The sequence below is a fragment of the Drosophila mauritiana genome, chromosome 2R (assembly GCF_004382145.1).
Source record: "Drosophila mauritiana strain mau12 chromosome 2R, ASM438214v1, whole genome shotgun sequence".
In the NCBI taxonomy this organism is placed as follows: domain Eukaryota; kingdom Metazoa; phylum Arthropoda; class Insecta; order Diptera; family Drosophilidae; genus Drosophila; species Drosophila mauritiana.
This window is the reverse complement of record NC_046668.1, coordinates 17,150,253-17,173,500: the sequence shown is the minus strand read 5'-3', so window position 1 is coordinate 17,173,500 and position 23,248 is coordinate 17,150,253. Positions and strand designations below refer to the sequence as shown.

At 45.2% G+C, this 23,248-nt stretch overlaps 3 protein-coding genes across 4 annotated transcripts; 2 read left to right on the top strand and 1 right to left on the bottom strand.

Annotated features, from left to right (window-relative positions):
• The first annotated feature begins 1,007 nt into the window (after positions 1-1,007).
• LOC117136444 (kelch-like protein 17) lies at positions 1,008-8,473 on the top strand. Its single transcript, XM_033297362.1, has 6 exons — positions 1,008-1,209; positions 4,398-4,594; positions 5,015-5,198; positions 5,877-5,973; positions 6,095-7,427; positions 7,491-8,473. Exons 2-6 carry the CDS (start codon positions 4,569-4,571, stop codon positions 7,702-7,704), a joined length of 1,854 nt encoding a protein of 617 aa, XP_033153253.1. The 5' UTR covers positions 1,008-1,209; positions 4,398-4,568; the 3' UTR covers positions 7,705-8,473.
• Positions 8,408-11,204, bottom strand: LOC117136445 (prohibitin-2). The gene is made up of 7 exons (XM_033297363.1): positions 11,138-11,204; positions 10,893-11,037; positions 10,116-10,462; positions 9,820-10,053; positions 9,539-9,616; positions 9,375-9,474; positions 8,408-8,684 (listed from the first exon to the last, which is right to left on the bottom strand). The coding sequence occupies exons 2-7, from the start codon at positions 11,023-11,025 to the stop codon at positions 8,560-8,562; spliced, it is 1,017 nt and encodes a 338-aa protein (XP_033153254.1). The 5' UTR covers positions 11,026-11,037; positions 11,138-11,204; the 3' UTR covers positions 8,408-8,559.
• A 4,727-nt stretch (positions 11,205-15,931) lies between these two features.
• LOC117137885 (putative inorganic phosphate cotransporter) lies at positions 15,932-22,379 on the top strand. Of its 2 annotated transcripts, none has more exons than XM_033299614.1 (4): positions 15,932-16,311; positions 20,553-20,689; positions 20,761-21,846; positions 21,958-22,379. In XM_033299614.1, exons 1-4 carry the CDS (start codon positions 16,224-16,226, stop codon positions 22,120-22,122), a joined length of 1,476 nt encoding a protein of 491 aa, XP_033155505.1. In that variant the 5' UTR covers positions 15,932-16,223; the 3' UTR covers positions 22,123-22,379. The 2 variants fall into 2 exon arrangements, with proteins under 2 accessions (XP_033155505.1, XP_033155506.1); XM_033299615.1 differs by lacking the exon at positions 15,932-16,311 and adding an exon at positions 19,251-19,369.
• The last annotated feature ends 869 nt before the right edge of the window (positions 22,380-23,248 follow it).

The following is a 23,248-nucleotide window of genomic DNA, read 5'->3' as shown; positions in this document are numbered from 1 at the left end:
TGTGCAAAAGGACCCTTTTTTTATGCAATTATCTTGTCATATTTCGCAATTTCTCCAGCAATGGATATTGCTCCTGGTGTGAGCCGGTCTTGCCACATGCCATTGTTCGAGGGAACATCCCAGGCATCCATCCATCCAGGCATACATCCAGCCATCCCGCGTCCCTGCATCCAGCTGACATGACGTCAAAGGCTTTTGAGTTTGGCCACCGTATTAGCATAATTGGGTCAGTGGCTGGCTTCGGTGGCTTCCACCGTCCATTGTGAGCCACCGTGCATCCATCCAGGAGCTGCACCACCTTCGGGCCTTGGCCGCTCCACGCTCCTAATTGGATTTGCATGCAGCTTCTTTGTGACACGCTGGGCGTCCTAATGGTCCGGAGGTCTGGTTTGGCCAGCTTTGCTTTGGTTTGCTTTGGCTGGGCGACCACCCCTGCTCCAAAGGTAAAGGTCCACCAGCCAGTCGGTTGGAGCACTGAAAGTTTGCCCCCACAGCGTTTGAAAAACTTGGGAGCACTAACTGTTTGTTAATTAAGCTTCAATTACAAGTTAGCTCAAGTCAACTCACGGCGCATCAACATTCGTTTGAGTTATTCACAAACGCAAGAAAGTTTTCCCGTTTTTAATCGATTTAGGGGGAAATTTTTAATTTTAATCATATTTAGGTGGCCAATAAATTTATGAATTTTGACAGCAAAACAGTCAAAGGTTCATATGCAAGTAAGACCTTTCTTGCTTATATTATTTTTAAATGTATCAAATCTTTAAATAAACATTAACTTAAGAATCAGAGTTCTGAAAAAATATTATTAAATTTGACGTTTAATTTTGCATTGTTTACAAATTATTTTATTTTATTATAAAATCGTGCCAATGTAGAGAGTTAAGAAGTCGTTGAGAACTTTCGAGCTTTTCTGGTGTTCCAAAACCCAAACATTCCGTTTTAAGAAAAGCTTTGGGGGTTTGGTTTTCGGGGCTCCAACTGATTTGCGCTCAGTCGCTCTTGAGCTTTCGTGCCGCTAAGTTGCCGTCAGCACAGCGCCGACCAAATAATTGGCTTCACAGCAGTTGAAATTCGTAGTGAAAAGTGAACTCCAACCGGAAAAGGACTCGCCAAGAAGCCAGCAAAGAATTAAAGTGCAATTACGATCGGGAAAATTGTGAAGGAAAGGCAATATCAAAGGAAAAAGTCATACATTTTTGGACAAAGGTGCGGCGAATGCTCTTTTCCTAACCAGGTTTTTTTTTTCTTGGGAGGAGTATGTGCACATGCCGTTGCATCTTACAAACTCCTTCTTGGCCACCCCATGGAGTTTTTCACAGGCCAGTGCGCCGGCGCCGTGGGGGAAAACGGCTGTTTTTCACATTTCCCGCGCTGACAGCAGGTTGACGACCCGCACCCAAAACCAAACCCATGCCTAAAATCCCAAATGCCGGCTTCCACGCTCACTTTCGCTGTGCGCTTTTCCCAGCCCTTATCGCATTTTCCACGTTACCACATTTCCTCGTTCCTTTTTCTACCCGTTTCTAACATCTGGGCCCGCCTAATAGACCAATCTGTCGGCTTACGCTGCGTATACTTAATAATGGCTGGCCATTGGTGTTCGTTTTCGTTGTTGTCGCTTGTTTACTTGGCCCACATCCAGCTGTAGCCCTCAACCAAATCCGGAGGTGGGCATCTCTTTACCAAGCACGCACTGGCACTTGATTTTCGATTTGGGCGCGGGCGTCTTCAAGAGACTCTTGTTCTTTCCGCTAAAATCGAAAAAATGTGCTAAACATTTGTGGGACTCTTTTGCGTACGACGAATTCGGGGTTCACTGCAAAAGAGTGTTGAAAAAAGGTAATACACCTTAAAAGCACCTGCTAAAATATTCAAACAAATATTATGACCAATCTCTGTATAGATTTATGTAAAAAAGTAAATTCTGGGAAATTTGTATTAATCAGCTACCCAGAAACCCAAAGTTCAGCTTGATCAGACTGGCTAGTGCTTAGTAATGTATCCTATTCTCCACTTGAGTTACCTGCTATAATCTGCATCTTATTCACCAATTTTTAGCTGTAACTAGCGCTGAGTCCGCAGCACGATCTCTCGATTTCCGCTCGATTGCTAAAGCAGTTGACCTTGGTGGCTCGCAGAATATTGCATTGCAGCAGCAGCAGCAACAATGGCGGGCTTAATCATCAATGAAGCGTGCAAGAAGCATGCTTGAGGCCTTCCGATTTTGCATTCAGATTTCAGTTGGCCAAGTCACGTGGAGGTGTGGAGCATAGCAGCATAGGTGGAGAGGTATCCATAGGTGCTGGCCAACAACAAATGGGCGAATGGTGGTTGGGCAAAAACTACAACCGGTTCAATGTTTGCACAATTTTTGTGTGTCTCCGTGTGTTTTTTGGGTTCCTTTATTTGTTTTCATATTCCGCTGTTCTGCTCTGTCGCCAAAAAGCATTTAATATTACTGAATGAGTGCGGCTCCGGTCGTCGGTTTACCCACATTTCGGGCCACATTTACGAGCGGGGAGCATGCTGGGCAGTTAATTTAAATTTCACACTCGTAGCCGCAGATGTTGCTAGGGAACAGCTTCCCGCTCTTCCAGCCAAGTGCTTCTTTGATAATCATATTTTTAGTTAGATTTGTTATAAATATAATACCACCCTCGCCGACTGAGTCAGCAACCCTCAGCTCATCGCCACCTGAAGGTCAGCGAGAGTTACACCTTGGGTTAAAAGCCACTTCCTGCTCCACCCTCAGCACTTCCGGTTCCTGAACCTCCTCCCTTTTGTGCGGCATTGCGTGTGTGTTAGACATGATTGCCCCTTTAACTACACTAAGAAAAAGTTAGCTGATTTAATCCCTTCAGCAAAATAAGGTTTTCATGCCAGATTATCATTGCTCATATTTTAAGCAAAACATCAGGTCGTGTATTTGGATTTATACATATCTTTTTATAAAACACGATGCCACTTATTCCTGGAAATATTATATTTATTTCAAATATGTGAAAATTACTTTTGAACTAGCAAAATTTCCCAGCACTTTGCCGCCGTGCATAAATGAGCTCAACTAGCTCGTGAATTAAGTTCACATTTAGCATAATTTCATTGTTTTTTGTTGGCCACAAACAGCCGTTAGACGTGTTAGCTTAGTTACTGAGACAACCGCACCGCATTCTGACCCTGGTCGGAAGCCTTTAATTACTCATACGCCGCGTGTGACGGAGAGTGCTGACCCCGCCCAAAAAAAAAAAAAACAGGGGAAACTGGCTGCAGAATGCAACTCAGAATGCAATCGAGGGCTGTCCCACGATGGCAAGCTGGCCTGCTTTTGCTTTGGCAGCGCAGTAAGCATTTAGCCTAATGGGGCTTCTCTTCGAGGGGGGATTCTTTGGCGTTTTAGGTGGCTTTTGGGCGCGTTATTGGGGAGGGTGGAGACAGTCGGCGGCGTACATTGCCCTCCAGCACAATTGCGCCCTCAAGCATGGCAGGCCGCCTCGATGGCTGTTGCTCAGTTAAAAGCTAAAAAAATAAAACACCGACTGAAATTGTCATTAACTCGTGTTGTGCGCAAAGTGAAATTTTGTATGTTTTAAGCGGTTGCTGGTTGATGTTAATGCTGCTACTGCCATTTCGCTGCCTTGTTTTGTTAATGCAGCGATAAATTCGTGACGTTAAATTCACAAACATGTGCCAGAGACACGTTTTGTTGACCCCAAAGAGCGCTTTCCAAGCGCGTTAAAGAGAAACGCTCTCGCCACTTTTGAAGAACTTCGTTTTTAGGCCTTAATTCCCTATATCCAACACCTTTTGAATACTATAAAAATATAAACAAAATATTACAAATTTTGCCTACTTTTCAATGTCAACGAACGCGGCATTTATCTTATGCAAACGAAATTCGACGCAGGAAAGCCTTAAATACTTTATAATCCACTTTCAACAGATATTGTATTGCATCGAAATAAACATTTTCAAATTACCCGTCACATAAATATTTATTAATTTATTCTGCTGCGTTATTACTTTTCTTTCCGTACAGAAATCTGACTTTTTTGTTCGCCAGTAAAATGGCTGTCAAAATGCGCAAGTTGCATGCGACAAGCAATTTGGCGAGGCCACATCCTGGCCCATTTCCTGGGTCCTTCAAAGGATAACCACTTCACATCCCCGACAAAAGCAGCAAACAATGGTTGGGCGAAGGGAGGAGGCACTTAACCCAGTTTTTAGTTTCATTCAGATGCTTCCTTCACTTTGACATGCCAAAAAGCCCGAATGATATCATATCCCGCCAACCACCAATCCCTCTATCCGTCTGACCCAAATTCAAAGCTATTCTCTGCCATGCGGGTGGCCACAACAATTGTCCACAGTATTGATTTTTGCTCCCTCCATTTCAGCTGAAGTTGGAGCTGAACTGCCAATAAAAAAGACTGAACCGAATCGAACTGAAGACACCAACCAAGGACCAAAACGAGGAAATGTTTTAGGAGCAAGCTGCAGCCAAGAGATAAGGGAAGTGCCGCACTAACCCCCATCATTAGCATAAACATCGACCAGACGAAGTCGCAATGTTTCTGCCCGTGAAATCTAATCAGTAAGTACACGGAAAATAAATCTAGTATACTAGCTAAGAATTGGTGGAACTCTTCAAAGAGTGCTAATGATATTACCATATACTATATACATACTTAGTATAACAAACTTTGTACTTTGATTTCAATGCTTAAAGTTTAATATTTATTGTGCCTAAGCGCAACCCTGTGAAATTTAAGTGGTGACTTGGTGCTCCATGTTCGCTCCATGTTCGCTCCATTCAACCCCCAAAAACGCCAGCCCCCTCAAAAACGACATGAACATAAACATGTAACATAAACAACCCCTGGCTTTGCAGCAGTGGAGCAGTTCCTGTTTCTGTTTTTGCCGACACCTTGTCGCCGCCATTACCATTATGTTTACAAGACTTGATTTTGTTGGGGCGAACTCATTTTACGAACTCATCAAATTCTCGTTGCAGTTCCGGCGAGGCGAGTGGCAACAACGAAGATGTCACCACCACCAGCAACAATTCCACACAGACGCCCAGTGATCTGAGCCCACCGGGACCCAATGAGGAGGTCCTGCCCCAGGCGCATCACCAGAATCCGGGCCACTGCATCGCCTCCTTTGCAGCCATCAACCAGATGAGGAACAATGCGCAGGTGAGGGAAAATTAAGCCAAGAAAATCACATCATTCTGAATTTCAAACAAGTTATGATCAGATCAATTTCTTCTTCAAAAATCAGCAAAGCCATAACATACAGTTCAAATTCATTCCATTAATTGACAGATCTTGATATTGCCGTACTAATTGCATTAGGCGTGAACATAATTAAAATATTTATTTAGAATGGGCGCGTGATTGAGGTCGTCGCAAGTCCGACTCGACGCTGGCCCACATGGCGCATACATAATGTCTTTCGCGCGTTTCTCTTTCATTTTGGGCAGTCGGCAACATTAATTGCGACCGATGCCGCCTCTGGCTCACAAAGTTCAGCTGGGTGAGGCTATTAGAGCAAATTGCCATTTTAGTAGCCCGGCGGGTGGATGGATGAGTTGGCCTTAACCAGAAGCGCGCCATGATGTAAGCGACACTTTGCCATTCAAAAGTGCCTCCACTATCGGGTTCATTGACTGCGGGCGCCCTGTCAAAAGTTATTGATGGAGAGTCCTTCTAAGGATTCCAGACTGGGCGTAGAGGAGCGGGATTTGGAGTGCAAATTGAGCACGTAGTCGGGCATTAATCGGATTTGTAAAGCGACCCTTTGGCCGCGTCAGCACCCCCAGGTCTCAACAGCCTTCCCAGCTCCATTCTCACTCGTTCTCCTGCCCATTTCAGCTCTGCGATGTGCGCCTGGAAGTGGGCGGCGACACCATCAATGCCCATCGAGTGGTTCTGGCCTCCGTATCGCCCTATTTCTATGCGATGTTCAACGGTGAGTGCACTTCTATAACAAAAAGCAATCCTTTCCTGGACTTACCATCCTATCGATATTGGATATAAATCCAACTACTAAAGCAAAATGTTAACTGATACATTCCAATCTCATTTACCAGACGACATGCTGGAGCGCACTCAGGGATTAGTCCGGCTGCACGACGTGGACAGCTCGGCGCTGCGGCAGCTGATCGATTACACCTACACCGGCGAGATCACGATCACCGAGCAGAACGTACAGGTGCTGCTGCCCGCCTCCGGACTGCTGCAGATGCACTCGGTGCGGGATGCCTGCTGCAAGTTCCTGCTGCGCCAGCTGCATCCCTCCAACTGCTTGGGCATACGCAGCTTTGCAGATGCCCACTCCTGCAAGGAGCTGCACACGCGGTCGCATAAGTACGCCCTGCAGAACTTCCAACAGGTGGTGGGCACGGAGGAGTTCCTGCTGCTGCCGTTCGAGGAGGTTCGCGAGCTGATCTCCAACAGCCAGCTGAACATCAGCTCCGAGGAGCGAGTCTTTGCCGCCGTCATTAATTGGGTGAAACATGACCTGGCCACAAGAAGACTTCACATTGCCGAGTTGATGTCGAATGTCAGACTGCCGCTGGTGAGCAGGGATTTCCTCATGAGCTGCGTGGAAACGGAGACCCTCATGCGCGATGACTCCGAGTGCAAGGAGCTGCTGCTGGAGGCCATGAAGTACCATCTGCTTCCGGAGCAGCGCAGCATAATGGGCAGCCAGCGGACCCAGGAGCGTCGTCCGGAGGGCATGAAACCCTACGTATTTGCGGTGGGAGGAGGCAGTCTCTTTGCAATTCACAACGAGTGCGAGGTGTACAATCCGCGCTCCAACTCATGGAGTCCAGTGGCACCAATGTTGTGGCGACGATCCCGATCCGGAGTAACTTCTCTGCACAAGCAGTTGTACGTGGTCGGCGGCTACGATGGAGTCAGTGATCTGGCCACGGCGGAGAGCTACAATCCTCTGACCAACAAGTGGAGCAACATCACCCCAATGGGTACGAAACGTAGCTGCCTGGGCATCTGTTCATACGATGCCTTGATCTACGTTTGTGGTGGTTACGATGGCGCCTCCTGCCTGAGCAGCATGGAGCGCTATGATCCGCTTACTGGCATCTGGAGCTCCTGTCCGGCGATGAGCACAAGGAGAAGGTACTGCCGACTGGCTGTGCTGGAAAATTGCATCTACAGTCTGGGCGGCTTCGATTCCACCAACTACCAGTCGAGCGTGGAGCGGTTTGATCCCAGAGTGGGTCGCTGGCAACCGGTGCCCAGCATGTCGGCACGCAGGAGCAGCTGCGGCGTCGCCTCCACCGACGGGCATCTGTACTGCATTGGTGGTAATGATGGCACCATGTGTATGTCCAGCGGAGAGCGATTCAATCTGCGCAGGAACAGCTGGGAACCCATCGCAGCAATGCACTCGCGAAGGTAAGGACTCTGAATTGACAGTCCAACTTCTTCCCTATACTTAATAATTGTGTACTTTTCTAGATCCACCCATGAAGTGGTCGAGGTGGAGGGCGCCCTCTTCGCCTTGGGCGGCAACGATGGCAGCTCGTCGTTGAACTCTGTGGAGCGATACGATCCACGACTAAACAAGTGGAGCGTGGTCAACGCCATGGTGGCTCGACGCAGCTCCGTCGGCGCCGCCGTCCTGGAGTGCTTCCATCTGGAGCGCGGACTGGTGCAGACGACGAACTTATGACCCTTGGCCAGCATAACCGAGTCCTTTGCCGCAGCTGCAGCGAGCGGCACTAGCAATGGCAACAGCACCATCAACGGGATTGGATCAGGTGGAGCCATACCTCCGTCATCGGGCGTGGGAGGCACTCTGACCGTTCCGAGCCGAGCGGAGGCTGCTGCCTTTACGGCCAACATAGCTCTGAGTAGTTCCGCGCCCTCGGCCAGCTCAACGCTGCGTCGTCATCGGAGGGACACACCCGGTCTGGCCGAGAGCCGCAGGGCCAACAGCAATGCCAGCAGCAGTGGCAGCGAGAGCGGGAGTACCAGCGGGGCCAGCGGATCCGGAGGAGGAAAGCCACCGGCGACGGCCTGATCCTGGTCCATGTCGCGTCGCTTCTAAGCCACCTAACAATTACAAATTAACTCACATACAAAGCTAACCCCACGCGCCTAATGCAGGAATTTGATTGTTCGAGTTCGTTATGGATAGACTTAAGAATATTTATATGACTTGGAGACCCCGGGCGGTGGTTCGATTGCTCAACATCAAGGATGAACATCGCAGTGGATGCATGCCCATAATACACACATGTTTCTAGTCAAGATCTCTCACACACACAACATGGGAATGCCGCGGGGACACAACTCCTGGAGAAGCAACCTAATCTGCCTACAATTTACATACATAAACCTCTATACACTTAAATTATATACTGTATACACTCTTATGTACTATTCTTATGTATTTTATACACGCAATTAAAACGATAAGTAAGTGTTTCGTAATCGTATGCGACGAAGTCGGCGTTCTGTTTGGCTCTGTTCTGTATGCGCTTTGTACTAGGATCTTGACAGGAAGCCCCCGCTAAGGTGTGGATCACATCATCCGCTCGGCCATGCTGCTCGCCACGTTGCCCACGTTCTTCTCCTTCTCCGCCGGCTGGGCGACCTTCGAGGCCATTTTCCGGGCGTCCAACCAGTCCTTGGGCAGACCGGTGCCAACTGCAAAGATTGGGGGATTGGGATTAGTGGAGGGATCGCTGCACGGGGACGCCGCTTCGTTTTTTCACAAGTGGTGTGCCCCGGCAGTTGGAGCTAAAATCAGTTGCAATCTATAATGGGGACACAACGATCTTCAGATAGTTCTCAGTACGCATTTATTTTCAGTTTCCGTTTCACGTGACTCTCGATGATGGGACATGGAAAGTTAAATGCTGATGCGGCCATCTGCCCGCATTGGTATCATTGGTCCACAAAAAGCCGGGTCGTGTTTCGATCCTTGGCACCCAGTGAACGGATGTGGGATGAAGCTGCCTCCGGGTGACAAGGACCTAGCACTTGGCAGATAATTCGTGAAAAAATGAAGCCGATGCGCCGCTTGGAAGTGGTTAAAACTAAACGGTACTTAGGCTCTAGCTCAAAGGAATTTCAATAAAAATTAATTAACAACGAATGTGGATCGCCTCCTAGTCCAGGTCATCGGCTACTGGGTTGCGCGATCGGGAGAAACGTTAACAGAACGAAATTTTTTGCGGCAAATAGGAAGAGAGATGGAGTACGGAAAACGCGTTAGAAATTACTCAATTATGAAGGCTATGTCTAAGTTTTGGCCAATGTGATTGAAACCAAAAGCACAAATGTTTTCAACTTAAAAGTAAACTCTTTTTGTTAATCAAAACGAGAGCTATTTACTTTTGTAAACCTTCTCGGTCATGTCATCGAAGCCAGAGTCCTGGATGTTGAGCATCAAGCTATCCGCCGACAGATAGACCTTGTTCTGTGAGCTGGCAATCTGTTGATAAGGGAAAAAGATTTCATTATTTTAAATCAGATGAGATTTATAAGATTAATCCTACCGTGCGTGCAATGCTTTGAGCGGCACGCAGCTTGCGCAGCTTCAGGTAGGCTGGGTTCTGCTTCACGGCCAGACCTAAGTAAACATATCAGTTAAGAAGAACCAGTAGGTGGCAAAAAAGTGGGTAAACCTAATCCCTATTTACATGTTTCCAAAAGGCCAAAAGTAAATGATGAACACAGAAAAACAATGCAGTTTTTCCAGCTCACAACGCACTAACAGCCTTTTAGTCAGATGTAAAAGGGTACAAAATGTTCTAGTTAGTGTTTTGTAAAAGGATATCATTTTGGCAGCCTCGGCTTCTCCCTCAGCCTGCACAATCTTCTGCTGCTTCTCCTGCTTGGCGCGCTCCACAAAGAAGACAGCCCGCTGTGCTTCCTGCTGGGCCACTTGTTTGGCCTCGATGGCGGCAGTGTATTCCTTGCCGAAGCTCAGCTCGGTGAGGGACACATCGTCCAGAATGATGTTGAAGTCGCGGGCGCGCTCGACCAGCTCCTTGCGGATCAGTAGGGATACCTGGTAACAGACAAGTGCTATATACAAACTGAATTAACCATGGTTAGTTTAAAGATTTCTACCTGCTGACGCTGGGTAATAAGCTGCGAGGCATTGAACTTGGCAATCACGCTCTTCAGCACCTCGTTGCAAATGGAGGGCAGCACCTTCTCGTCGTAGTCCACGCCCAGCTGCTTGTGCAGATACGGCAGGTTGAGGGAATCGGGGCGCGACAGCACACGCAGCGAGATATTGATCATCTGCAGATCCTTGGAGCCAGTGGGCGAGGATATTTTGCGGGGACGCGAGCGAATGTCATAGATAATGGGGTACTGGAACCAGGGGATGCGCACGTGCAGGCCCTCGGAGTAAATGTCGCTCTGGATGCCGCCCAGACGGCTGAAGATAATGGCGCGGTGACCACCCTCAACTGTTGAAAGGAAAATTAATCAAGTCAGTGGGTTTGCATACATAGTGTAGTAAATGGTAAAATATATAACTTATATGTAATTACTTTGGACTTAAGACCCGAAAGTAAACACAAATATAATGGAGTTTGTTATGCAATCATGGGGAGATGAAATATGGGATTGGCTAACAATGACAAGTAACTAAATTATATTATTATAAATAATAAGTTAACGCATGTTCCTTACATGCATCTTATTAGAGTCTAATAAGAATATTGCAAATCATATTGGAAGTTATGAAATCCGGGAAACAGTAGAAACACACACACACAAAGGAACCTCTTTATGCACTCTGTAATCATTTGAGGTTATGTGCACATGCCGCTAGTGCCCGTGTTTATGCTTTTATCACCCAAATCGGTGGCTATATCCGATCGGCTTTATCCTTACCGGTGTACAGTGACTGGCTAACTCCATAGGCGGCTGCTCCCACGGCGGCCAGGACCTTCAGTCCGATTCCCAGTCCCGGCGGACCACCTTTGCCCAGCTTGCCGGCAAGATCGTTCAATTTGCTCTGTGCCATCTTGTTTGTCTTCTGCGACGAGGAATTACAAAAAAAATAATATTAAATGTCCGTAAACGCAGAGCACTCTCTATGGATTTTGTGATAATAAATGTATGATTTTTAGACGTACAAAATTGGGAAACTCTCACGCACGTTTGGTTCGGTGTGACCGTATGTGACTTTGTCACATAATCATTCGTTATTTAAATCGATACAAAAGTGTAATATTTGTGCTATTATCGGTTTGTGTGCTTGCTAACTATTTGTATTTTAATTTTTAATAAAAAACTTCCCCAGTTAGTTATATGTAATATTCCATTCATTTGTGCAGCAGTATTTCAGTGATTTTTTTTAAGAATTTTAAAACTAATTGCTCACAGGTGTTTGTTAGTATAGAATAAGGTTTGATCGTTGGTTTTGATAAATGAGCATTGCGGTTTGCACGCGATTTCATGCGGCGCGTTTTTCTCGTTTGGCGCGTTTTGTGAGCGATTAGCATTTGAAAGCGATTTCTGTGCGGATTAAGCGCGATTTTAGGCGTATTGGTAACGGCTTGCTTTAAATTTAAGCTAAAACTAAATTCAATTTAAAACTAATTGCTCACAGGTGTTTGTTAGTATAGAATAAGGTTTGATCGTTAGTTTTGATAAATGAGCATTGCGGTTTGCACGCGATTTCATGCGGCGCGTTTTTCTCGTTTGGCGCGTTTTGTGAGCGATTAGCATTTGAAAGCGATTTCTGTGCGGATTAGGCGCGATTTTAGGCGCATTGGTAACGGCTTGCTTTAAATTTTCTAATCTTTACCCAAATCAGTTACAAAAAATTTAAAAAATATATTATAATGAATATATGTGCTAGGAGCAATAAATATAAACATAATAACGAATTCGAATAAACAAAAAAAAGATATGGCAAAAAATAACTCATGGTGCGTTACCACTAATCACCTAGAGCTGTAGCCAAAAGTTATAAATAGACGATGAAACCTGTGGCCTGGTGCTTTTTGTTTTTGTTGCAGCACTTAAACTCACATGTTGTGAGTTTTTTGTAAAATTGTGACAATTACATTTTCAAGCGAATAGCTCCAGTGTGCTGGAGCGGAAAGGAATTTAAATCGGCCGGAGAAATTATTTATGCCCCTTATCAAAAGGCGAGCGGGGGCCCTCTGTTTTCGTCATGTTTTTGCCAATCTGATTTGAGGATTTACCCTCTGCGCAGTGTTTACAGATTAGTATTTATGGCTTAGTTCCCCCTGATGATTGGGCCTTATTGCTTTATGGCGCTTGTCGCAAATTGGCCACTGATGGATTCGTAATTAATTTCGGGCCAGCATCGATTAGATAAGGGATGTGATGGAGGGACAATGTCGGTTTGCCTCCCATCAAGTGGCGCGGAAAATTCCTTGAATTAGCCGCGCTAAAAGCCAACATTTCGGATGGCCAGCTGACGCACCTGCCACCTTTCTTTTGATCACATCACGTTAAGATGCTAACAGGTGGCCCCTAATGGCTGCTAAATTTCGATCTGACGTCGAAAATTAAACTGCGAACCTAAGACAACCCAATTCGATGGGGTTCATTTGGAATTCGCAGTGCAAAGTATGCATAAAATTATATGAGGATGACGCTCTTATTTGCACTTCCAGAATTCCCCAAGGAAATCTACATATTAAGCTTCACAGCACTGGAAAAATAATATTTTAGTTGAATGAAGAAATCATACTATAAAGTTGACTATTGCACTGAATAATCATAATAAAGTTGTTGAAAAGCAGAGATACTAATATAGTTAATCAAAAATGAGTAATAGGTCATAATTTCTTCGCGTGCACTTAATTCCTGATGAGTTCGGTTGAAAGACCGCAGAAACTCACCATCGGAATACCCAAGTTCTACCAGGGGGGCTACACAGCCACAAGTGGCTGGAAGTGGGTGGAAGTAACCTAGTCAATGTCATCTGAGCCAAAATCGGCTATTGGCCAGGAATTAACATGCGCAACGGGCCGCTTGAAAAGCCAATTGCGATCGGTCGGCTTTAGTATGGCCAACATCAAATCGGTCGTACTTAGCTTAGTTATGTGGATTATGTGCTTGCTGACGGGGCCAACAAAGCTTGCCAATTTGGCGGCAGTTCGTTTGGTTTGCATTGAACGACAGGCACTTGAACTTGAATTTGAGGGGGTGTACATAAGCCTATACTTTCGTATTGAGGAACTAAAGTCGACATGTCGTCATGTTGGCCAAGTTCAAGCCAAACAGCACGTTTTGCATATTAAGAACCTGGGCATCATTCATCACCAGTCCGGCGGGGAACTTGTGCAATCAGATGCAGACTGAAAGTCTATATAGTATAGTACGAATCTGTAATCCATTAGAACAACTGCTCATTTCGCCGGGCTGCAAAAAAATGTGTAACGGATTGTAATTGGTCGTACAACACCCGCCCGATAAAATCCGACGGAGGATGTGTAATTGCATTGACTGGCAATTATTTCCAACCAATACTCCGCCCCTTTTGCCAGCTGACACGTGAAAAGCGAAAAGCTGAAACAAAAACACAGACATCATACGGATTTGCCAGTGGAGCATAGCGTGATCACTTCGCTGGTGGGGATTGATGGAAATTCGGTTGGGAATCGGAAAATGCTTCATCATTCGGCAACGGAAGAGCTGCTGCGCGGTAGACCTTTCCAATTTACATAGACCAACAATCGATTTGCATACGACAGTTAGCTATTTTAGCCACCGATTGATCTATTAACGGATATATTTTTGGCGCTTTGTGGGGAACCTTTTGTGCCAAGCACGATATTATGGGTGAACCTACAAAAGATTCGGCCATCGAAACACAATTAATTCGGTACAGCTAAGATTTCAATAATGCATAAGCCCGATTGGGTAAATGGCTAAGTAGCGTTACTAAAACCAAAGATAGATTAGCTCTCTATGTTTGTAATGGATGTAAACAATGATAGTATGGGGAATTCTGTGATCATGATCACTACGGGGGTTTCTATGGGAATAAATTCCAGCCACTCCATTTAATGGAAGTCCGCTAATTATTACTTGGTTTTTTAAAGCTCATAGAATTTATACTAAAGCTAAAATCTTAAACTTATAAATCACACCAAAATCTCTATTGATTGAAACTTGAAATTTTAGAGTCACAGTGATAGCATGAAATGTGATACTACTTCAGCGTTTTACTGACACAATCACTGGTTTTCAAAGAAGATTCATTGTGTTATATATGATGCGACTTATAGCCGTAGTCTGTGTAGCGCCTTTTGATAATTTTGGAATCTCCAGTGAATTTCCTACGGAGTGAGTAGGGTATCAAAGTCTACCAAAACCCGCCAAAAGAGCTTAACGAAACTTAACCAATCGATTCGTGACTCGAGCATCATTGACTCGATTCTCATTGACTCGTCGTAACTAGTTTGATGATATCGAAAACCAAACAGCGGCATCATGACAAGTGTATTAGGAGGAGAGCCGTAGTCGCAACCCCCCGCCTGGTACCGATTTCCGATGGGACACGTTATACGAGCGGACTTAAGATCGTTTAGCACTCCCATTCTGGAGCACGCGTTTGTCTACTTTTATTCGTTATGCCCGATTCCACTGTTTAGCGACTGAAGATAATCAGTTTGTTTTCATTTCCAGGGGACATGAGACGGGCATGTGTCCAAATATCTGCCAGATACAGGTACTTCGACCCAACTGTCGCGGAGCTATCTAAGGCACTTGTTTGCTCTGCTGACGCACCATTAGATCGAACTTTCATTTGCGAGGCCGTAAATTTGGCAATGTGATGTGCGTCTCAAGAAAAAAGTCGGAGGAGATACAATGAGTTATCTGTGTACAAAGTACGTGGTAATGATACAAAGTTGCAAGAAATTCCAGTTATTGTCTTAAAAACACACAATACAATCGCTACATAGCGAAAGGTAGATGCGATCCCAAACGAATTCCATTGGAGCAGCCAGGCATGAACTATGCATAACTAAGAATCTCAATCGACACCTGCTGACTGGGCGGCAGTCGAGAACATTTCTATTTGAGCCCCTTTAGACGGATGAAAGTGAAAGTGCCCTAATGTCAAGAGCACTGCACTCCACTCTAATCTCGGCCAGGAATTTCCAAACACTCACGCAGATAGTTTGATAGATCGTTAAGCTCGAAGTTCCGTGGCATCCACGAGTACGGCAAGTGATCGCTTAACCAGTTTTTAAGCTACGCCACTCTGCGCTCTTTTTTTTCGTATTTTCGTATTTTTCGTATTTTATTTTTTGTTGATCGGGGTTTCCCTTGACGCCCAATAATTCAATCTGTGTTTACCAAAAGCGATTCATTCACTCGCAGAGCTGAAGACCCCCAGTTAGCCGGCTGTAAATTTTCCACTGGCCCATTTCGATGTGGCTGTTGGCGGGGTGCAAGCCATTCCCATCGCCCTCGGGATTGATACCATAGAATATATCATTATGTCAAGATCATCAAATGAGCCTCCTTTGATTGGGTGCGAGGTCCGGCCACTTGACTCGAACGCGATGTCTTTCCCTTCTGCTCGTACATATGTACACGGAGTCCCTGACAAGTCGGGTAATCTAAAGATGACTCCGATAAGATTCGATTTCACGGATATCTCTGCCACAACGCCCACCCCACGGGCTGTCCACGAACCGGGCAAGTGGTCTGGTTCTGTGGAATTTCTCTGTCCGCCGGATTTTGCATTGGAGAGTGCTTTGTATGGAGTGCCTGCTGGCTAGCTGGCTAGCTGGCCAACTGACTAGCTGGCTAGTTGGCTCAAATCTCCGGTGACGTATTTTGGAGCGTGCGAGCACGGAGCGTGTTTGAGTGGCGATCGATCGAGCAGCGTATAAATGGAGTCGCCGCGCCGACTCAGCGTTCAGTCGGTGTGAAAGCGCAGCGTCGTCGAGAGCGGTACTCAAGTACTCAAACTGAAACTGAATAGTTGACAACATCCTATTGAAACGACCCTATCGAAATCGGGCGGAAACGAAAGCAATTGCATCGGTTGTGAATATGTTGACATTTGCTTCGACCGCTGGCAAATATTTAATTACCACGCCGCATTAAGAGCGGCCCAGGCGAAAAAGTGTTAGAACAATACAACCACCAAAACAACACTGCCCACAACACACGTTTAGAAAGTAATTTATTCGAGAGAGTTAAAACCAAAATCCAGTAGCCATCATGAAGCTCATCTGTTGCGGCGGCAGCAATGGAACCATGGACATGGAAGCCAAAAACTCCACCAAAGAGGATGAGGCCGTGGGCAAACGTAAGTGGAGCAGTTGAGTTAGATAACCCCAATGGGTCCGCTCCTTAACTTATTACTGGTGGGTGGAGATGACAGCTAAAAAGTAGATTGAAATCATTTGACAAGTGGGTGGCGACAAGGAGGCGGTTTTACTTTCCAGAAATAATATGGCCAATAGTCTATTTTATTTGAAAAGCCATAAAAGCCACAGACCATTCAAGCGAGAACTTTAGTTCGAAAGTGATTTAACCGATGTGTTGCATCATAAAAAGTTATATAAAACTAATAGTTGTGACTTTTTTCAGTGATTTGCTAAAGCCAAAACGATTGGCGCGAACATAAAACATCGTTTGCCGAAAGTTTTCCAAACCTGAAGTGCTGTTCGATTACGATGAACAATTAATTTTGAAGTGCGGCCAGTTTGCTAATTTCACAAAATGTGATTAAATCTTAAGTGGCAGTGACGGTTAATTATTTGCTTTTGTTATTCACCTTATTTCACTTTTTCGTTCTGACTGCATCAAGTGTTTTCTTGGTGCCAAAATGTGTTACGCTCGATGGGTGTTAGTCACTTAAAATTATTATTATGGACAAAAACAGAGGCTGGTCATTAAATCTGAATTAGTTTAGATGGGTTGAAAGGGGCCTGTCCACAAAACTTATTCGATAAATCGGACAGACAGGAAGTGGATTTGCAAATATAAATCATCAAAGTTCGTATGCAAATCGCGACCCAGGGCAAAAGTAAGAACACACACACACACACAGCGTATCGAATCATTTAATTTTTTGCTCTTTTTTTGTTTGGGTGGCAGCCAACCGGGCGTATGTGGAATACTGAGCTAAACAAACAAAACAGAGTAGATCACAAAGAATGCTCCAATACGCGGGGACAGGCTGTCTGAGGCGAATCCAGTTTAGTGCCGGCGACTAATGAGCAACTAGTGCACAAATACTGCTACTAAGCAACAGCAAACATCGGCTACGGATTCAGATTCAGATTGAGATCGAGAGAGATACGATTCTTTGAACAATTAGAGTCGGCCGCGTATATGGCGAAAACATAAATCTCGCATATTTCCTATTATGTTCCTGCTTTGACTAAACGACTCCGGCTGTCGAGGGGGAAGTGGATTTGGATATCTGATGATATCTTGGAGCCAAGCCTTTAGGGAAAAGGCACGTGGCTAATTAAATATGCACATTTATTGCTAATAAATCGAATATCTTTATTTAGAGCTGCGTGCAATTATCGGGCGCCAAGTGCGCCTGCATGCAAATTCATTAGCACTTGACAAAATGCGGGAAACTCTTCCGTCAGAGCATAAATTACACATGTACGCTCGAAATAAACAGCCAAGTTTGGATTACTTGTAATTGCATATTTAAATAATTTCACTAAATATTCAAATTGGCAAGGCAGGCGCCATGGCGCCCGCTAAATAACGCAAAAACCTCATAACGAGACGAGGCTGACACCGCAAGTCGGGTCACAAATCACGGGTAGAACGGAAGGTTATGGAGCTGATAGGCCACCAAAGGCACTGGAAAAAATTTATGACTAAATATACAATTATTTATATATGAAATACAATAATGTTTAACAGTCCTTTTCCACTTTTCAATGCTTAAGCTTGAGAGTATTAGTTGTTGTACAAACAAGTACCACTTCTTCTAGTACCGTGTAGTATTAGAATCTAGCCATTTGACATAGACATACATTTCCAATACCAACTTATTGAAAAACCATATTTTCAAATGCAAATTACCTGTGTTACTCATTATTTTTCGCCTGCGTTGTGGGTGGTTCTATCGCTTGGAAAACTCGCTCCGCCAGTTTTGCTGTGCGTTCGTCTGTACCGCACCAAAAAAAACTCGGCCAAAATTCAGGCTTATCAGCCGTCCATCCATCCAGTCGCCCAATCACCCATCCATCCGCACGGCGGCACAAGGTGGCCCAGTGACTGGACCTTGTCTGGGGCAAGTTGTGACATCTTGCCACTTGACGGCCATTATCCCACGAACAGCAACGACACCCGGCTATCAAAGGAAACCCTATCTAGAATGTCATCGAGTGGCGCTCGCTATCTGGTCAATGTGAAACTGAAGTGCCTGGACATTTGAAAGTCGTTGGTATTAACGCCTTCGGAGCGGAGTTTCCACCTGTCACATTCGCCATATCCTTATCAGCCCATATGATAGTGGCATTAAGACCCCTAAAGCTGTGATGTGTTTACCCCAGAAGCGTGTCCAGCGGTCTTCATTGAGTGACTGAACATCAGTGTGGGAAATGGAACTCAATTAAAATGCATAATTCCATTTTACTATTCCGTAATTACGATTCTAATTGCGTGACTTGTGGTTAGCAAGAGCTTTGAAGTTTCGCTCTGGTTCTTTATAGCCACTACCCACCGTAGTAAACAATAACATTGCAGCTTTGGCCAGTTGGCTTTTGGCGCTTGAGCTTTGGCGCTGAATGCAAAGCTTCGCAATATGGAATACGATCCAATTTCCACCCGCTTTCAAGTTCAAAGCTATCGGAAAACGATTTGAAAACAGCGGCTAGGCAATAAATCTCAGATAATTTAGGATCTGTGATAGGATCGTAACATGCGGCGGCCTTGTGATCAGCATAATGCTTAAATTGGTTACATCAAAAGCTGGAGATAAGCTGGGTGATACACCTTACAGGGGTTGAAAATGGGTTTGTGTTTTGGGGTGGGTGGGGTTGCAACTGCCACGCGCTCTTACACTGTCAACAAATCAGAGCGACAGCCAACGTCACAGTTTGAGATAAAGATACATATACAGCTGTAGCCGCGAGCTGTAGCTCAACCAAATACAGATAGGCTTACCCACATAGCCACACTACTGCCAGGCGATGCTGGTTAGATGATCTGACTATTTGCGTAAAGCACCTGCTGATGCTCCGCCAAGAAGCCATCAGTTAGTGAGCAGGCTCCAAGCCGAACGGTAGTGCCTTCGCCTTAAATCCCACACACTACATTTTCATAGTTACTAACTAAAGATAATCCAAATATGGTTACCACTGTGAAGAATCGTCGCTTTGAGGATGAAGGTGGGTCCTGATTCAAGGGGTTTTACAAAGAAGTTAAAAGGCAGTAAGCTTAGTTAAGTAAAACAGCATTTTCAATAAATTTAAATACCTTGAGGTGATTCCTAAAACAATGTGGAGTGTAATTTTAGAAAGCATATTTAATAATATTTATTGTTAAATAACTGCCTGCCAATATTTGTTTCATAAAGCCAGAAAACTCACATTACTAGCCCGAACTTTTAAGTTTATGTATAACTAAAAGCAATATATTTGTTATGACTATTTTCAAATTTATTTAATCGACCACAAAATAATTCCAACAATTGCCACAGCTTCTTTTCAATAGCTAGAAAAAGATAGACTTACTATAAACAGCTCTCCTTTAACTGGCAAGAAATTGCGTTGAAGCTCTTATCAGCGATGATAAGAGAATATCCATAAAAGACGAGCCCCCAAATTCATTTAGCGCATAGAAGCGAAAATGGGGATTAATTCGGGATTTTGAAGTAGCTCGGTGTAAAGCGGTTGTAACTGCCTTTTTATGGCCCACTCGCAGCTAGTTAATCTCTGTCAGCAAACTCGAGATAAAACAAACACCGAACATTAGCCCACAACAACATAGAGATATAGTTTCATATCTCAGTAACTTGGGGCCAAAGGGGTGGAAAGTGGGTGGTTCGGAGGCGCAGACATAGCCGCTGAAGTGTGGCCGACAATTGGGCGCCGTATCTATGAATGGAATTTTTTTCGTAATCCAGAAACCAGAAACAGAAGCCGCCCCCCCAAAATGCAAATAGAAAGGCAAATAATTGTATCTCCAGTGCTTGTCTGGCTGATAAGGGATGATAAATTTAGGCGTAAATTACGCCTGAAATGGTAGCAAGAACTACCATAGCAAGTGGACTCTCAGTCATAAATCCGTTCAGTTGGGGGCCCGATCTCGGATCTGTTGGCGTTGGAAAACGCAAATGGAATGACCGCGTCTTGGCCACAAGCGACCTACAGGTGACCTACAGAGACAGCCCCACAGTCATAACATATATGTATGTACATATAGGTACATGTGCCTCTGATAATGGGGCTGATAATGCGGCTGATTAGGAATGCTAATCGATGGGTGATTGCCCATTGACTGGGCTGAAGATCAATATAGGTGTCAGATTACCTCAACTTACCTAATCGATTGCGTCCTGATTGCTTTCAGACTCCGGCTTGGGTGTCCGTCACTTCCAGATCTTCCTGCTCTTCCTTGCCCTCACGGTGGCCTATGGCTGCCGAGTCAACCTCTCCGTGGCTGTGGTGGCCATGACCGATGCCGCCTCCGCAAATCCCGATTTTCCCGTAAGTATATATAGTGCGAAGTCAGTAATGAAGCTAGCAAAATACTAAATTACTTTTTCATCACTTTCCAGGAGTATAATTGGTCGGAGAAGACGAAATCCCTGCTGCTGAGCAGCTTCTTCTGGGGCTATGTGATCACCCAGGTGCCAGCTGGTCAATTGGCTCGCAAGTATGGCGGCAAGGTGATGATCCTGTCGGGTCTGGCCATCTGCTCGATCCTAAACATCCTGACACCCATTTGCGCAAAGATCGGAGGCTGGCAGCTGGTCTGCGCCCTGCGAGTGGTGGAAGGTCTGTGCCAGGGCGTGGTCTTTCCCTCAACCCACACGATCCTCTCCCAATGGGCACCACCCAAGGAGCGTGCCACGTTGGGAACGTGCGCCTACTCGGGTAACCAGTTCGGAACGATCCTCATGCTGGCCACCAGTGGAGTGATTGCAGCCTCGCCAATCGGCTGGCCCAGCATCTTCTATATCTCTGGAGGAATCGGATGCGTGTGGTCGGTGGTGTACTTCTTCTTCGGCGCAGGATCGCCACAAGAGTGCAAGTCCATTTCGGCGGAGGAGAAGAAGCTGATCGAGATGGCTCAGGCCGACGAGGTGAGCGGTGGACAGGAGCAGCCGACGGAGCAGTTGCCAACGCCCTGGCTGAGCTTCTTCACCTCACCCGCCTTCCTCGTCCTGATTGTCTCTCACTCGGTGCACAACTGGGGTTTCTGGACCCTTCTCACCGAGATCCCCAGCTACATGAAGAACATCCTGGGCAAGGACATCAAGTCGAATGCTCTCCTCTCATCGCTGCCCTATGTCTGCATGTTCGCCATGTCCTTTGTATTCTCGTCGATATCCGCCCAGTTGAACAACCGCAACTGCATTTCAAGGTCTACGAGCAGGAAGCTCTTCAACTCCATTGGTCTGTGGATTCCCATGGTCACCTTGGTGGGCTTGGGCTATGTAAACCCAGATCAGTCGGAGCTGGCTGTGGTCCTACTCTGCTTCACCGTGGGCATGAACGGAGCCACCTACCTGGGCTTCAACATGAACCACATCGATCTGTCGCCCAACTTCGCTGGCATCCTCATGGGCATCACCAACGGCGTGGCCAACATCATGAGCATCATTGCACCGCTGATCGTCGGATTCATTGTCACAAATGAGGTGAGTTCACAATCGATTTGTAGTCATTATATCATTGCCTGACATCCTTGTCAGGATAGTCATATTATCGAATGCCTTGACTAACCCCAATCTTCTGATCCTTTTTTCCAGCACGATCCCGAGCAGTGGCGCATTGTGTTCTTCATCGCCGCCGGATTCTACCTGGTGGGCAATACTCTGTACGTGATCTTCGGCAAGGCGAATGTCCAGCCCTGGAACGATCCCCCGGCGAAGCCTCGTCGCAACTCCACGCCCCAGGTGGAGTCGCAGCACTAGATGAAGCTTGAAGCTTGGGTTTAGTTAAATGGGTACCGAAACTACTAGTCAGCTAGTTCCGCTCTCCTTCAAATCCAAAACTATCAATCCTATTTGCAGCCAGGTGCAATGCATTCTCGCATTCGCCGTGTATATTTGTAAATTGTATTTGTTAACTGTGACTATTTCGTATTTGCATTCCACTCGTCTTAAGTTTTAGTTTGTTAATACTAGGTGATAAGATTACCCATGCAAAAAATAAGAAAACCAAAATTACAAAAAAAAAAAAAAAACAATAAAAAGAGCATGAGCAACATGTGAAAAGAAAACCACAGAGATGTTTGATTCCCACATGTGGTGGGCCTTTAATGTGGGTGGGAACTGCTCGATTTTGAAGGTCAGGTAAATTAAAATTACTCGTTCATTTTGAGTTCAGTGCTCCAGATCAATCATAATCTTAGAAATGTTTCCAACACATTCGTTTTGCATTCTCTGAACTTCTTTAACTATAACATTTTATTATTTTTGGAAACGGTCTTATGATCAATAGATCCTATACTTATAACAGGCCCCAACTTAATAGATATATATATAGATATAAATATATTTCTAAATTATGAAAATCTGCTTACTTTAACATTTTCAAAATAGTTTCGTCTTGTTATACTAGTAATTGCTTGACGATTTTATGAATGAAATAGCTAACAATCAATGAAACTTTGGATTTGCTTATCACGACGCCTCCAAAAAGTATGCTTCAAAATCTGAGATCGTTGTAGAGAAATCTTGTAGTGTGTAAGCTACATATACATGTAGAATACATGTAGAATTAGCTCATGTAAACATAAGTTACTAGGTGATCAACCTCAACGTCTTTATCATTAGGTACGTAAATCTGATGTTTTGTTCATGGAATAAAATTTGCTTTCAATCCAAAAAACACGTGCTGAGAACGACCTGTACATTCCAACGTTTTGCTGACGCAGCAAAGATTGCAGACTAGAAATCACAGATTTGAGTTAAATACTTTACTCTAGACTCCGCCAGCAGATAAAGTTGGATCACAAAACTAAGACGAGCTGGCAAATCAATTTTGCAATCACTTAATCCCCATTTCGAGCGTATCTCTCACATTTGAGTGCCGTGC

Bases quoted from the DNA above. Each gene is read 5' to 3' on its own strand.
- LOC117136444 (XM_033297362.1), top strand. From the start codon at position 4,569: ATGTTTCTGCCCGTGAAATCTAATCA. The intron at 4,595-5,014 runs GTAAGTACACGG...TTCTCGTTGCAG, and splicing joins CTGCCCGTGAAATCTAATCA to TTCCGGCGAGGCGAGTGGCA. The intron at 7,428-7,490 runs GTAAGGACTCTG...GTACTTTTCTAG, and splicing joins GCAGCAATGCACTCGCGAAG to ATCCACCCATGAAGTGGTCG.
- LOC117137885 (XM_033299614.1), top strand. From the start codon at position 16,224: ATGAAGCTCATCTGTTGCGGCGGCAGCAATGGAACCATGGACATGGAA. The intron at 16,312-20,552 runs GTAAGTGGAGCA...GATTGCTTTCAG, and splicing joins GGATGAGGCCGTGGGCAAAC to ACTCCGGCTTGGGTGTCCGT. The intron at 21,847-21,957 runs GTGAGTTCACAA...CCTTTTTTCCAG, and splicing joins GATTCATTGTCACAAATGAG to CACGATCCCGAGCAGTGGCG.
- LOC117136445 (XM_033297363.1), bottom strand. From the start codon at position 11,025: ATGGCACAGAGCAAATTGAACGATCTTGCCGGCAAGCTGGGCAAAGGT. The intron at 10,054-10,115 runs GTAGAAATCTTT...GTCTGTTACCAG, and splicing joins TTATTACCCAGCGTCAGCAG to GTATCCCTACTGATCCGCAA. The intron at 9,475-9,538 runs GTAGGATTAATC...CCTTATCAACAG, and splicing joins CTCAAAGCATTGCACGCACG to ATTGCCAGCTCACAGAACAA.